Genomic DNA, 13773 nt, shown 5'->3' with positions numbered 1-13773 from the left:
TCGATGTTTTATTTTTGGTTGGACAGCTAAGTACTTGTGTATGTGTACAGTATATAAAAATGAAGTAGTTTATCAATTTATAGCTCTTTTGTATGTTGTTTCCTCTCATGATGAAAAAGTGTGTGCCAATTATTTTTTTTCCACCGCTGGTATATACTGCTGATCTAACATTTTATTTACCGCTCTCCTTAGTTTTTATTTACCATAAATTTGTCTCCCTATCTATCACCAATGTGTTGTTATGGGATTGAAACTAAACCATAAATACAGGTGAACATGTGTTTCATGTGAGCTGAGCCCATATAAATGCCAATACTCTTATTGATAATCACTAATGCTGATACCTAAAAATTTAATATTTCAAAGCATTCAGAATATTTATAAATGTTAATATATACATTTTCCATGGAATCATACTGAATCGGTATACCAGTTTTACTTTAAAATATTCATAACTTCTCATGAGATGACCACTTAATCATAACACCCTTTACTTTTCATAACGTTTTTTTTTTTTTTAAAAAAAAGTTACAATTAAGCATTTTGCATAATTTCCAGGATATGCTGACTCCATGACATGACATTTTTGTTGTATCTGGAAAAGTATCAGTCGATAACACTACATCAGTATTGGCTCATCCCTATAATATAACAATTGCTTTCAATTTTTAAGTCTCCGCTGAAGCCAACAAAGCTGTTTTTGAAATTCTGCCTTTCAAAAACCACTATCATTTTCCACAGGACTGAAAAATTACATCTGCTTAGAATTCCTTCTACAGCATAGTTTCTGAACCTATGGGGTGTGACCCAAGACTACTAGAAGGAAAGGCTGGGGCAGACACGCCTCTTTTCGCGACTGGCATGGTTGTGACGTCATCGGCGGAAGAAACCCAGATGAGCCTTTACCCCCTACGGAAAGAAACGTGTAAAGGCTGATCTGTTTTGTTCTTTTCGCTCCTTTTTTCTTGTATTTCTGTATTGTTGGGTTCTTGCCGTTTATAATGCCTTCAGAGTGAGGCACGAGACATACGATCTGCGACGAAAAAAAGGAAACAGCGAGTGATAATATATAACTGAACCGAACGCACATAACGAGACTTGTTAGTGAATTGCGATATCAGTAGCCTCATTACTCATCAGGCTCCATACACTTCAATTGGGTTATAATTATTAGAATAAAAAAATGAATATTGTAATTTATAATAAAGATTCTCACGAGTATATACAGAGTTCAGTTTTGGTTGGGACGGTGGTATGCAACAACAGAACATCTTAATAGGGTCCGTGGTAAGATATTTAAAAGTGGAAAACAGTGAATCAGTATACAAATTTTATACCAAATCGCTAATTTTTCCCCTGCCGAAGTTTAATGTTCGACCCTGCTACATTACAGAAGTAAATTGACCATGTAAGATCAGAGCTGCATATCCCCCTCCCCCCAATTTAAAATCCAGTCCCCCACTAAAATTTGAATACCAATTTTAGGTTCACTGTTGGTATTGAAGAGTTGAATATCGACCTCATCCAAATAATTTAATTCCAATCTCCACACCAAACTAACGGCAATAGCAAAACTTGGAGATCTCCTAACCTAGTGCTAAATTCCCTTACTAAAGTTAGGTCCCCGTTCCATACCACGTGGAGAAACATAGTGGTTCGGATCCCACTTTAAACTATAGGTTCAGTCCCGATTAGCCTTTCTGTGCATAAAGTGGACTTAAAACAACAATTCAATCAATCAAACCTTACTAGAGTTGGAAACTTCCCCTACCAAGTGTAATCACCAACTAGATTTCACGTGACAATTTAAAGTTTAATACTTAATAGCTGGACATTGTGCACCTCAAATAGTAGATAGTGTTGCCCAGAGACGACACTTTGGTCTGTCTTGTGAAAATTCCATCTCTTCTCGTGCCTAGTCTCGTAAACAACATAGTAACTGTTACAATTCCCTTGGGGAATCCACAATTTGCTATTTATATAGCAGTGATGCTTAAATGACAACGTAGTCAACTTCTCTCCTCCATTGCTCTATTGTTTCTTCAGTCAAATTTTCATCACAACCCCCCCCCCCACCCCCGCCTAAAGAAAGTTAGATGGATGCAACCAGCTTTCACAAACCCTCCTGGGGGCACCTGTATTTCACAACCTGCTGATTCTTTTTTTACAGATGCAAAGAAAGAACTCCCCCCCCCCCCCATTTCTTCAGTATGTCTTTAAAAGTTTTCGTTCAAAGTCGAAAGTTTATATAAGTGTTTGTGAACTTCCTCACATCCCTTCTAGTGCAGTTCAAAGAGTCATAAGATTCCGAACTGGAATCCTAATATGGAAAATTAGTGAAGATCTAAATATCAATAGTCGAAGCAAAGCTACCAAATTGAAGATGTTAAAGTGAAAACAGTAAAACAGCTCCTCTCTCACTCCTAATACGAGCAATAGATAAGTCTTTTCGTTTTTACATATTATACATATTCATAACTTTTGTTTTCTATCGTTATTCGTTTAACAAAACTCATGGCCAGGCATATTAACTTCAATTTTACATGAAACTTTATGTTTCACTGAGAAATGTGACGACCTAAATCAACCGTTGCAATACAAATGTTAATAGCTGTGTAATCCAATTCTGAAGACATGTGTTATCATGTGTTAGCTTCTGGGCAGAACAAAGGATCCTTTTTGTTCATAAGTTCTGCTTTGGTTCTGCTGTGAAACCAGGCCGTGAAGAGATCTGTTCCCCGGGTGACGTCATGTTTTCGTCAAGAACCACGTGATCAGGTATGGCCCCGGCCTATTCCTTCTAATAGTCTTGGGCATGACCCACTGCTTGGTCCTGAGGGGGTGTTTTGTAGGTTGTAAAGTTGGGCTCGAAAATTTATTTACTGTGTCTTAAAATCCTATTACTATTTTCTTTTAACAATTTTAATTCAACACATGTTGCACGTAATTCTAGTCTAAATTCTACACTTCTCACTGGGAGGCATTGGCTGCTAAAAACTATGCCGAGTGGTTACAAAACGGTTTTCAACCTTTTGATTAAAATCGTAAACTTCATAAAAGCTCGTCGTCATCGTAAAAAGCTTTTTAAATTCAATACTTTTTTCTGTGCTGTGCGATGAAATGGCCTGTGATCATAAGCAGCTTCTTCTGAGACTTGATCGCACTCAGATTTACGACTTAAGTTAACCACCATTGAACCCAAGATACCCCAGATTATGCGGAAAAGGCTGCACCAATTGTCACATTAGTTTTTAGAGTAGAAAAAAAAATGATTTTACTTTCAGCATGTGTGTTTAGTTAGATGTTAAGACCAGAGTAAATTAGTATTTCAAATTGCATATTTACTTCTCTAGAATGAAGTAAGGTGTTATTTGTTTAAGCAAGCATAAAAGAGGGTTTCTTACAAGTACTAAATGTTAGCAAAAATATGATTATAAACTGGATGCAAACCCCTACAAGTAATTCTACCGGCGTCCATGCTTATGGGTTGCATGAAGTGTAATATCAATCAAGGTGGGTACCGGACTGAAAAAAGTTGAGAACCACTGTTCTAGAGCATTCACATGAATCTTCATGTACACTGCCCTCCAGAAATTAAGCAACAACAAGAAAATGTGAGGTAAAAGAGAAAACAGTTGGAGAAAAGAGAAGAGTGGTGGGCACGCTGAAAGAAAGCAACGAATGCGTTAGGGAAAACAGGTGAGTCATAAAGTGCAATCATCATGCCCTCGCAGTTACAAATAAAATATGTACACCCTCCGGCCTTGTGTTTGGTTCTATTGGATGATCACCATTTCTTGCTTAATTTATGGAGAGCAGTGTACTTTATTTTTGCTGTTGTGTAAATATTTGCAATATCGTAATGGACTCATGTACTCACAAAACTATCTAGACAACAGCGATAGCAAACCACATAAACATTTGCCTGAATGCTCTGGAAGGAATTCAAAGGAAATGTAATTATTCTGATTTTGGAAAATCATGGTTGTTTTGCGAAAGAAGAGGGAATTTCAAAAACAGCTTCGCTGGCTTCAGCCAAGAAGGTAACAAGCAGAACTTTTACCATATTTTGATTTAATGAGTCTTTTGTGAAAGACGTTAAAATTTTACAGAAATATTACATTATTTCTATTACAATGATGATACTTTTGCATTCGATAACTGGAAGGGAATATTTGCTTCAGGATAACATTTTGAAAAACTTACAGCCTACAATGTAACGACAGGTCTATTACAATAAAAAGTGCAATCTTCTACTTGTTCCCACAGATATTTCAGAATTCTGAAGCCCCTGCTTCATATACCCATGACTGCAGTTGTGTAAATATGTATTCCATAAGGTTATTTCAATGTGTATATGTAGGGATGGTCAATATGAAATTTTTACCAATATTCATCAAGTACCAGTATAATATACCGTACTGATTTGTTACAACTTTGTACTTTGCAACATGTGTTTTCTTTTCTCTTTCTTTTTTTATATTCTATTATGGCTTGTTGTAAGAATGACTTTCAAGGCAATTTTATTATTTGTTGTTCTTATAAACTAAATTACGTGGCACAACAACCATCTGATGGGAGGTGCATACTTGAATTTTGCCAGATCTTTTCTCGGTGTTGCAAAATATTCCATTATAAAGTAAAAAATCATTGAATATGGCCCTAAAACTATTGTACGTTTTTTTTTTTTTAGATATCATTGCTCAAGAAAACGAACCTTGTAATTTGTATTTGTTGATATATATGTGTTATACACAGTGAATACATGCTCGGTATCTCAAAACTGTTTACAATAAAATAGGTGCCTCTACGATAACTCAACATAGCAGCAAATGTTGACCTGCTACAACACAAAGTTTTAGGCCTTTTCTTGGATGCAGAGTTGAGTAGCAGGAAGCATCAGCTGATAACAGTTGAGAATCATCTTGTGATCCATGCTTTTCACACTGCATGTCAAACTTTACTCAAGGCCCAGAAAAGTTAACAAAGATATCTATTTACATTTATTTATATCAATAACTACGGACAATGTTATATAATGTATTTAAAATTATGTATATACCCTAAAAGCTATTCTGCATGTGGCACCTATCCACCATCTTGCCACTAGCAGAGTACTAAGTTGACCGCAGGTAGCACATGAAATTCTTACGGCTTGAAGTAGCAATTGCTATCTCACAACACCCAGGTATAAGTGCCTCCAGAGACCTTGCTACCTGGGTTTGCTCCAATGTTGAACATTCCTGGAGGCACCCGATGATTTCCGGTGAATATTGAAAAACCCACGTGAGTAATTTCTATTTACACCTCTTGATATATATATATATATATGTTATACACAGTTTCCAGGAGTTACTAGCATCTGTTCCTGACAGTTTCTGTAGTTCAAACAATTTTTAAGAAAGTTATTTTCCATTATTTCTCCCACGACAGACAAACACCTCTGTATGCTTCCTGTTTGACAGGACGTGCATGCTCAATTTCTATGATGGTGCTGCTTTTCTCGATTGCTCAAAATGTTCCGATACAAAGTGAAAGATCATGGGAAACGGCTATTTATATATATATATATATATATATATATATATATTTAAATTAATATTACTAAAGGAATCCAACCTAGTAATTTGTATTTGTGCCTGTTGATATTTACATGCTATACGCAGTGACATAGTGAAAGCATGTGTCGTTTCATGTTGGCTGTCCGAATTATTTTTTTAAGGGGGTAGGGGGGGAGCAAAAGTTTTGAAAAAAAAAAGTGTGCATTATACATGAGAAAATATGGTATGTCAACACATGTTACCTTGGATCAAAATTCACACGTATGTCATCAGATTCCTATTAATTTAGTTTGAATTCACCCATCAGTTCCCTCACAAAAATTTGTTACTTTTGTGTGGGATTGGTTAACTACTAATTTTTTTGTTCCAGCAAATTTTATATTGATGTTCTTTCAATATTTGTAAACATTTCATATTTGCACACACATCCCTGATTTGAGTGGCACTGTTGAACAGCAGTATTTCTGGATTGTCTCAAAAATGTTGATTGTATATAAAACCAGCAAGTTTTACAAACAAGAAAGCCATGGTACCTAGTGCAGCGACTGCAGTCGTACCAACCACGGCATCCATGATGGTGAGATGAGTCTTTGCATTTTCTGCTATTTCAGGACTGATGTTGCAACACAAAGCATAAAGCCAATGTTGGCAGTTCTTAAACACTGTGGAATATATCGTATCATTGTGTTGATTGGTCACTACATAATACCACAATCTGTATGGGGACAATCGCACTTCTCCCAGTTTATTACTAAAATCAAATTCCAATGGTCGCTGCTTATTATACACGGGAACAATTTTTCCACGCGAATCGTCCATCCCTGTGCAAAGAAAAATGCAATATATTTAAGTCACCTTCTCAAACTAGATTGCAGAAACAGAAACTTTTATCTTCTGATTTGGCACACACACACAAGATATGTACGAGGGGGTATCGTAAAGTTTTAATTATCATCTGCAAGTTATTGAACTATGTGAATGAAATTTCACCAGTGTAATTATTGATCCTTGTGTGCATGATGGTGTAAAACTGTTCATAGTATGTTGTTTACTTTTTTGACATGTGCCGTAGATGTCAGTAACCTGCAAGATGTAGAAGAGTCAGGCTCGCAGCGTGATTAAGTTCCTGCATTTGAAGGGTTTCAGTGCCATGAGAATTCATGATGAAATGAAGACTGTCTATGGTGATGATTGTTCATAGGCCATTGTTGTGAGGTGGAAGAGGAATTTCCAAAGTGGCCACATGTTCCATACAGACAAGGACGAACATCACTCCATCACTCACAGATGATAAGGCTACAGTGAAGAAAGCAGAGGATCTCTCCTGAAAGACTGACGAGGAACTCTCCACATGATCATGGATTCAACTGGTCTTAATTATGGCAGTGTATGGAAAATTATTCACGACGAACTCTGCATGTCTAAGGTGTCAGAATACTGAGCTCCGCAGTCTGTCTCCTTACCAACAATGCACCTACTCACTCATCTCAAGCTGCTGCTGTGGAAGCAAGGTGATACAGCTATGGAATATTGCTGCATCCTTCCTATTCTACTTTCTAGCTCCAAGTGACTTTAACTTGTTCCATGAAATGAAAAATCCACTCTGGGGTCGGCGATCCAACAACACAAATTATGTCATGCAATAGGTGGAACACTGGTTTTTGATGCAATCTGTGGACTTCTACAATGATGGCCTGCGGAAGGTCAAGAAACGGGAGAAATGTGTGCATCTGGATGGTGACTATGTAGAGTAAGGACCACAATATAAAATAAAGTACCTGTTTCATTTAGTTCATGGCAATAATTAAAACTTTATGATACCCCCTCGTATTATGTAGAAACTTCCAACAACAAATGCAGGCTTGACCAGGACTTGAACCTGGAGATCTGGCATACTGTGACATTGCTATACATACTGAACTCAAGGTGGCTACAGATAAGGAAAAATGAAATTCCCTGACTTTTCCAGGACAAAATTTAGATGTTTCCCTGACAATTATCAACAAAATTCATGTTTTTGCAAATGGAAATAAGAATGTCATACAGATCCAGGTATATTAAGTACCTATATTTGCTTCCACGAAATTGACTTTATTTCTCCATGATTTGCATTCAAACTGCAAAATAGTGAATTTGGAAAATTATTACTATTCACAAGATAGAGAGGTATTATGGGATTTTTTCATATACAGCCAGTTTTTCAATAAAATATTTGATTTTTTTTTAAAGTTACGACTAAATTAGATTAGAGTGAAGTGATTGATGCAAAAACGAATTATTAATTTTCAATCTCTTTAGCCTTTATTGTTATTATATATCGATATTTGCACTGAGGTTTGGAACCCTCTGCTTGCAAGAACCATGCGTGCAGAATCATTTTTCAATGCACAAACCTACTTCTCTTTTCTATGTAAAGCAAGCAACTTAACCCTTGTGTATATCCAAGTGAAATACTGTCTGTGAAACTGCCAACATGCAGTTATACCATTATTACTGGCGAAAAGGGTGTAATTCGACCTATTCCTGGAAAGGGGTAATACTAGAGCACATTTGCAACAAATTTTACCCTATGCACCGGGGGTCGGAAATCAATGGGTTTCGAGTTATTGAAGTTTGTAGATTTTCGTGACATATTCCGACTTACAACCAAAAAACTACTAATTGTGAAAAAACTACTACACCCTGGACATTTAATCGACACATTGCTAACAGCTGACGAATGGGTGACTACTGGGGAAAAAATTCATGCCAAACATTTCCATACCCAACGAAAGAAACAGTCATTGGTGCACATGTCATTAAGAAATTTGGAAATTATCGTTTAAATCAAAGAGGATTACTCAAAAAAATTGTAACACACTTAGCGTAAAAATTACGGAAAAAACTTCCTCGTTTCATAAGCTCTCCACAAAGATACAAATGTTGTCAACTGGCACACGGGTTGGGGGGAAAAATCTGAATAAAAAGCGGAGAAGGTGCGTTGTAGACCTCTTTGTGAAGTGAAGAGAAGTTGTCGGTTGTGAGAAATAAAGGAACAAAAATGAGTGAAATAATAATATTATTTACCATTCTCATGATTCCAGGTTGTCAGAATTAACTGTTACAAAAACTACAAACCCTGTTAAAATTGCCTCCCCCGGTTACGTATTCAAGCGTGCAGCCTGCGGCGTACTTCAGACACAGTCTCTCACGTTGACACTCTGTCTCTTACGTCTCAATTCTCTCTCTCAACTCTTCTTGGGAATCCACTGGTGTACTGAAGACTAACTCTTTCATTTGACCCCAAATGTAAAAGTCGCATGCTATTGAGAAGGGAGATCCTGTCAGAAGGATCGATTTTTGTCGATTTTTACTACATACCGACACTGAAGACCCCCTTCACCTGACAAGAGTTCTGTGGACGGACGAAACCAAACTCGACCGCGATGGTATTACGAATTTTCATAATGCGCATTTTTTGGCCCCTAAGGGTCATAACCCAAGAAAATCTAAAGAAAATGCTCACCAGAGAAAATTCTCAATAAATGTGTGGATGGGAATCATGTGATCGGGCCATTCTTTCTGCCACAAAACCTAAACGGCATTACCTATGAAAACTTCCTAAGGGAAGAATTGACGACACTGCTGGAGGATGTGCCGCTCACCACAAGATGGGGTATGATTTACCAACATGATGGCTGCTAAGCCCACTATATCTGGGGTGTGCGACAGTGGCTGGATGACAATTATCCCATGCAATGGATTGGTCGAGGCAGCCCCGAAACGCTGACCGGCGAGGAGTCCGGATTTGACGCCATGCGACTTTTACATTTGGGGTCGCATGAAAGAGTTAGTCTACAGTACACCAACGCAAGTGACTGTGACTGTGTCTGTGTCTGAAGTACGCCACAGGCTGCACGCTTGAATACGTAACCGGGGGAGGCAATTTTAACAGGGTTTGTAGTTTTTGTAACAGTTAATTCTGACAACCTGGAATCATGAGAATGGTAAATAACATTATTATTTCACTCATTTTCGTTCCTTTATTTCTGACAACCGACAACTTCTTTTCACTTCACAAAGAGGTCTACAATGTGCCTTCTCCGCTTTTTATTCAGATTTTTCCCCCAAACCCGTGTGCCAGTTGACAACATTTGTAACTTTTTGGAGAGCTTATGAAACGAGGAAGTTTTTTCCGTAATTTTTACGCTAAGTGTGTTACCATTTTTTTGAGTAATCCTCTGATTTAAACGATAATTTCCAAATTTCTTCATGACGTGTGCACCAATGACTGTTTCTTTCTGTAGGTATGGAAATTTTGGACATGAATTTTTTTCCCAGTAGTCACTCATTCGTCAGCTGTTAGCAACGTGTCGATTAAGTGTCCAGGGTGTAGCAGTTTTTTCACAATTAGTAGTTTTTTGGTCGCAAGTCGGAATATGTCACAAAAATCTACAAACTGCAAGAACTCGAAAACCATTGATTACCGACCCCCGGTGCATAGGGTCAAATTTGTTGCAAATGTGCTCTAGTATTACCCCTTTCCAGGAATAGGTTGAATTACCAATCAATCTGTATATAAATTAAAAATTAAATGCAAGCCATTTATGAAAGGGGAATCTACTGCATTGTAAAGGTGCCTGATTTGGCTAATCAAATATTAAAACAAGAACACGCTGATGATAACATGCTTCCGAAAGTTTATGTACGAGGGGCATCCAGAAAAAAGTTCCAATTGTACCTGTATGCGGCGCTAGTGGTCGGAGTGCAACATGCATATGTAGGCTGGAAGAAGTGCCATGTGGCTGTAATCTGGTGCAGTAAAACACAGCCGTTTTATGTGTTTTAGGACAGTTCTAGGTTAAAGATGGCAGCTCTCATACAGTCTCCCACCGACTGCGAGGTATGTGTGGGAATCAGATTTTTGCACGCTCAGAATCCGGCATAGAGCCACCAGCAATCGTGTGAGGTGTACACTATGTACCTTGAGGTGTACAGACCGAGACCAGACATCATGAGCGATAGTACAGATCAGACGATGAAGGTCAATCCAATGCGTACGACCCCATACAGCTGAGTACATGCAAGCTCTTTTACATGATTATGCTGAAAATTAGATTAGGGGTCACTGTAACTAATGCTTTTAATTTCTACTGATATTCTTGTTTTATTTATGCCTAATCGGTAAGGACCTTGATCTTTTGTTATTTTTCTTCCACACTGGTTCATTTTAGCACATTTTGTGGCAAATATAAATTAAATTATACCTTCATGGTGTTTTTAAACTACTGTTTTAAATTGTAGGTCATGTGGTGCATGTATTTTCGTGACAGTTTGATATGTTGAAACCGATTTTTTAAGAAGTTATTTTTCATTATTTCTCGCTCGACAAATGCCAATGTTACGACTCCCCTGTTGTGGTAGATGAGCACTCGATCTTCACCAAAATCGCACCACTTAGCTCGGTGATTCAAACACTTCTTGCGCGACAAATACTGATGATGTGGCTTCTGTGTGTACCCTGCCACTTTGCCCTGTGGTGCAAACTGTTCTGATAGAAGTTGAGAAAATCCTGGGAAATATTTGATTGAATGTGGCTGTCAATATTATTTCAAGTACCTACAACATGCATTATCATTTTCTCTTCGATAAAATGTTGGAAAACTTGTGTGTTCTACATACACAAATATGGCACATTTTGTTTCTTTAAGCCTAAAAAAGACAAGAAAGTTGGATTTCGAGTCATTTTTCGTTGTTTAAGTACATTTTTAAAATTTGCGAAAACTGCCAACAATTCACATTTTATGCCAAATTCTCTTTATTTCACTATTTCGAACGGGTGAAAAGTGTGTCCACACATCACTGCACATTCATAAACACTACTTTGCACATTTTTCACTATTATCACGTTTGTGAAAATCAAGGTCCCTACTAATTGGAACTTACTTTCTCAACACCCCTTGTATAAATCAGTAGATGAAAAGTGAAAATTTAGCAGGTCTGGCAGAGAAATGTCAATTACTGAAGAAAGTGATATGCTTTTAGGATTGAATGATTCCAGTAATTATGATATTAAATATTTTCGTATTTATTATTATAATGTTATTTCATAACATTGGACATTCCACGATTTTAAACAGACAGGACCGGAGGGGGTGGGGGGTGGTGTGAATTGCAATACGAGTGTTGCAGAAAATTTGAGGTTGGGAGCATCATGCACTTGTCAAATTTATATGACGTTTACCAATGCAGATTTCTGTTTTCCTTTTTCGTGACATTATTCAACATATATATATCCCGATTTGTTGTAATCTTCTTGACATGGAATTATAGTTCCATGTCATTGTAAACTAATGTTAACCTGCGCAAAACCAGTATTACGCCTGGATGATGAAAGAAAACCTTTGTACACTTTTCTACATTGAATAAGATTAAGTGAGCCAGAAGAGTAATAAAATTCCAGCAGCATATTTGCAGTGGTTTAGCAGACTAGGGCTCTATTTTTGTTGGATGTTGAATCCGACAAAAAATGTCATACTGGAACATCCAAGAAATGTCGGATTCATGAGAGCACAATGCGTGTGATTTTTGTCAGATGTCGCAGAATGACAAGTATCGAACTGCTGTGTTCGACAAAAATCGCATGCATATAAGGAGCCAAAAAGTTTGTTCAATGAAATGTTGTACCCCACAAGACAAACTCGGATGTACACGACTCTGTTAATGGATGGAATATTTCTCAAATGTTGCAGTCCGAAGACATCCAATAAAAATTAATTTCATAAGAATGGCATGCATGCAATTTTTGTCGCACGTTGTAGCGAACATTTTGTCAAAGTTCAACATTAGTCGGACGGCGATATCCGAAAAAAATTGTATGCATCAATGGAGCATACATGTTCATCCGACATGTACCATGACATTCAACAAATTACAAGGTTGCATAGCACCCTTTTTGTTTCCATGTTCCTTCAGAATGTCCGACAAAATGCCACTGTACCTAGTCTTACCATAAATACTGTCCCAAAGTTGTAAGTAAATAGACACAAAATGGTGAGAGATATTGTAATATCAGAATAACATGAGATGCATGGATGCATTATGAAACAAAATCACAAATAATTATTCGAAATGGCCACCTTCAGCACTGACACACTTCTGAAGTCTTCGTGGCCACTCATCAATGGAATTACGCAACACATCAAGTGGAAACTCCGCAGCTGCCTTCTGAGGAGACCGCTTTAACTGTCAATATTGGGATGTCTCTTCTTGCAAGCCATCTCCTGAAGCTTGGACCACAATTTGTAGTCAGAAGGGTTTAAGTCTGGACTGGCAGAGGGCCAATCTGACGTGGAAATGAAGTCAGGAACATTTGCCTCCAACCACTGCTGGGTGGTGCGTGCTTTGTGTGCTGGGGCTGAGTCCTGCTGGAAGCTCCAGTTCTCTCCATGGAAGATGGTGTCGGTAAGATTCTTGCATAGTGTCTCAAGCACTGTCTGCTGGTACACTTTGGCTGATGTTTTTACCCCTTTTTCACAGAAATGGAGCGTGCCCTCATAGCAAATGTTCCAGACTTCATTTCCACTTCAGATTGCCCTTCTGCAAGTCCGGACCTATACCCTTTGGACTACAAATTGTGGTCCAAGCTTCAGGAGATGGCTTGGAAGAAGAGACATCCCAATATTGAAAGTTTAAAGCGGTCGGTCTCTTCTGAAGGCAGTTGCTCATTTTCCATTCAATGTGTTGCGTAATTCAATTGATGCGTGGCCACAAAGACTTCAGAAGTGTGTCAGTGCTAAAGGTGGCCATTTCGAATAATTATTTGTGATTTTGGTTCATAATGCATCCATGCATCTCATGTTATTCTGATATTACAATATCTCTCACCATTTTGTGTCTATTTATTTACAACTTTGGGACAGTATTTATGGTAAGACTAGGTACAACGTTCAACAACTATCGGACAGTGCCACAGTGATAATGCCCATCCCCACCACCTCCATCTGTTGACTGTTCTGCCTCCTTACTACTTCCATACAGATAACAAAAATAACAATAATTCAATGCATTTTCCACGTGACATTTAGAGGCTTATCAAATTTGGTCTGCCCCTCCGGAAATTTCTCTCTCCCTCCCCTCCACCCATCACTGGTTTCTGTTCTGGCGCTGTGGTTGTGTTGAGCATAAAAGGGACCTAAAAGTTGAGGCCGAGATTTAGCAACAAGATTTCCTG

The 13773-nt window shown here is 37.9% G+C and overlaps 1 protein-coding gene across 1 annotated transcript in view; it reads right to left on the bottom strand.

The window, feature by feature from the left end:
• Positions 1-2076: 2076 nt before the first annotated feature.
• The window catches only part of LOC146004343 (uncharacterized), a 76981-nt gene continuing 65284 nt past the window's right edge, over positions 2077-13773 (bottom strand). The window contains exon 3 of the mRNA XM_083143130.1: positions 2077-6382. Within this exon, the coding sequence (XP_082999256.1) occupies positions 6036-6382 (347 nt within the window). The 3' untranslated portion in view covers positions 2077-6035. The remainder of the gene's footprint in view (positions 6383-13773) is intronic.

The sequence above is a fragment of the Lepisma saccharinum genome, chromosome 21, assembly GCF_977018435.1.
Source record: "Lepisma saccharinum chromosome 21, izLepSacc3.1, whole genome shotgun sequence".
Lineage (NCBI taxonomy): Eukaryota > Metazoa > Arthropoda > Insecta > Zygentoma > Lepismatidae > Lepisma > Lepisma saccharinum.
The sequence above is the reverse complement of the archived record's forward strand: the minus strand, read 5'-3'. Positions and strand labels throughout refer to the sequence as shown.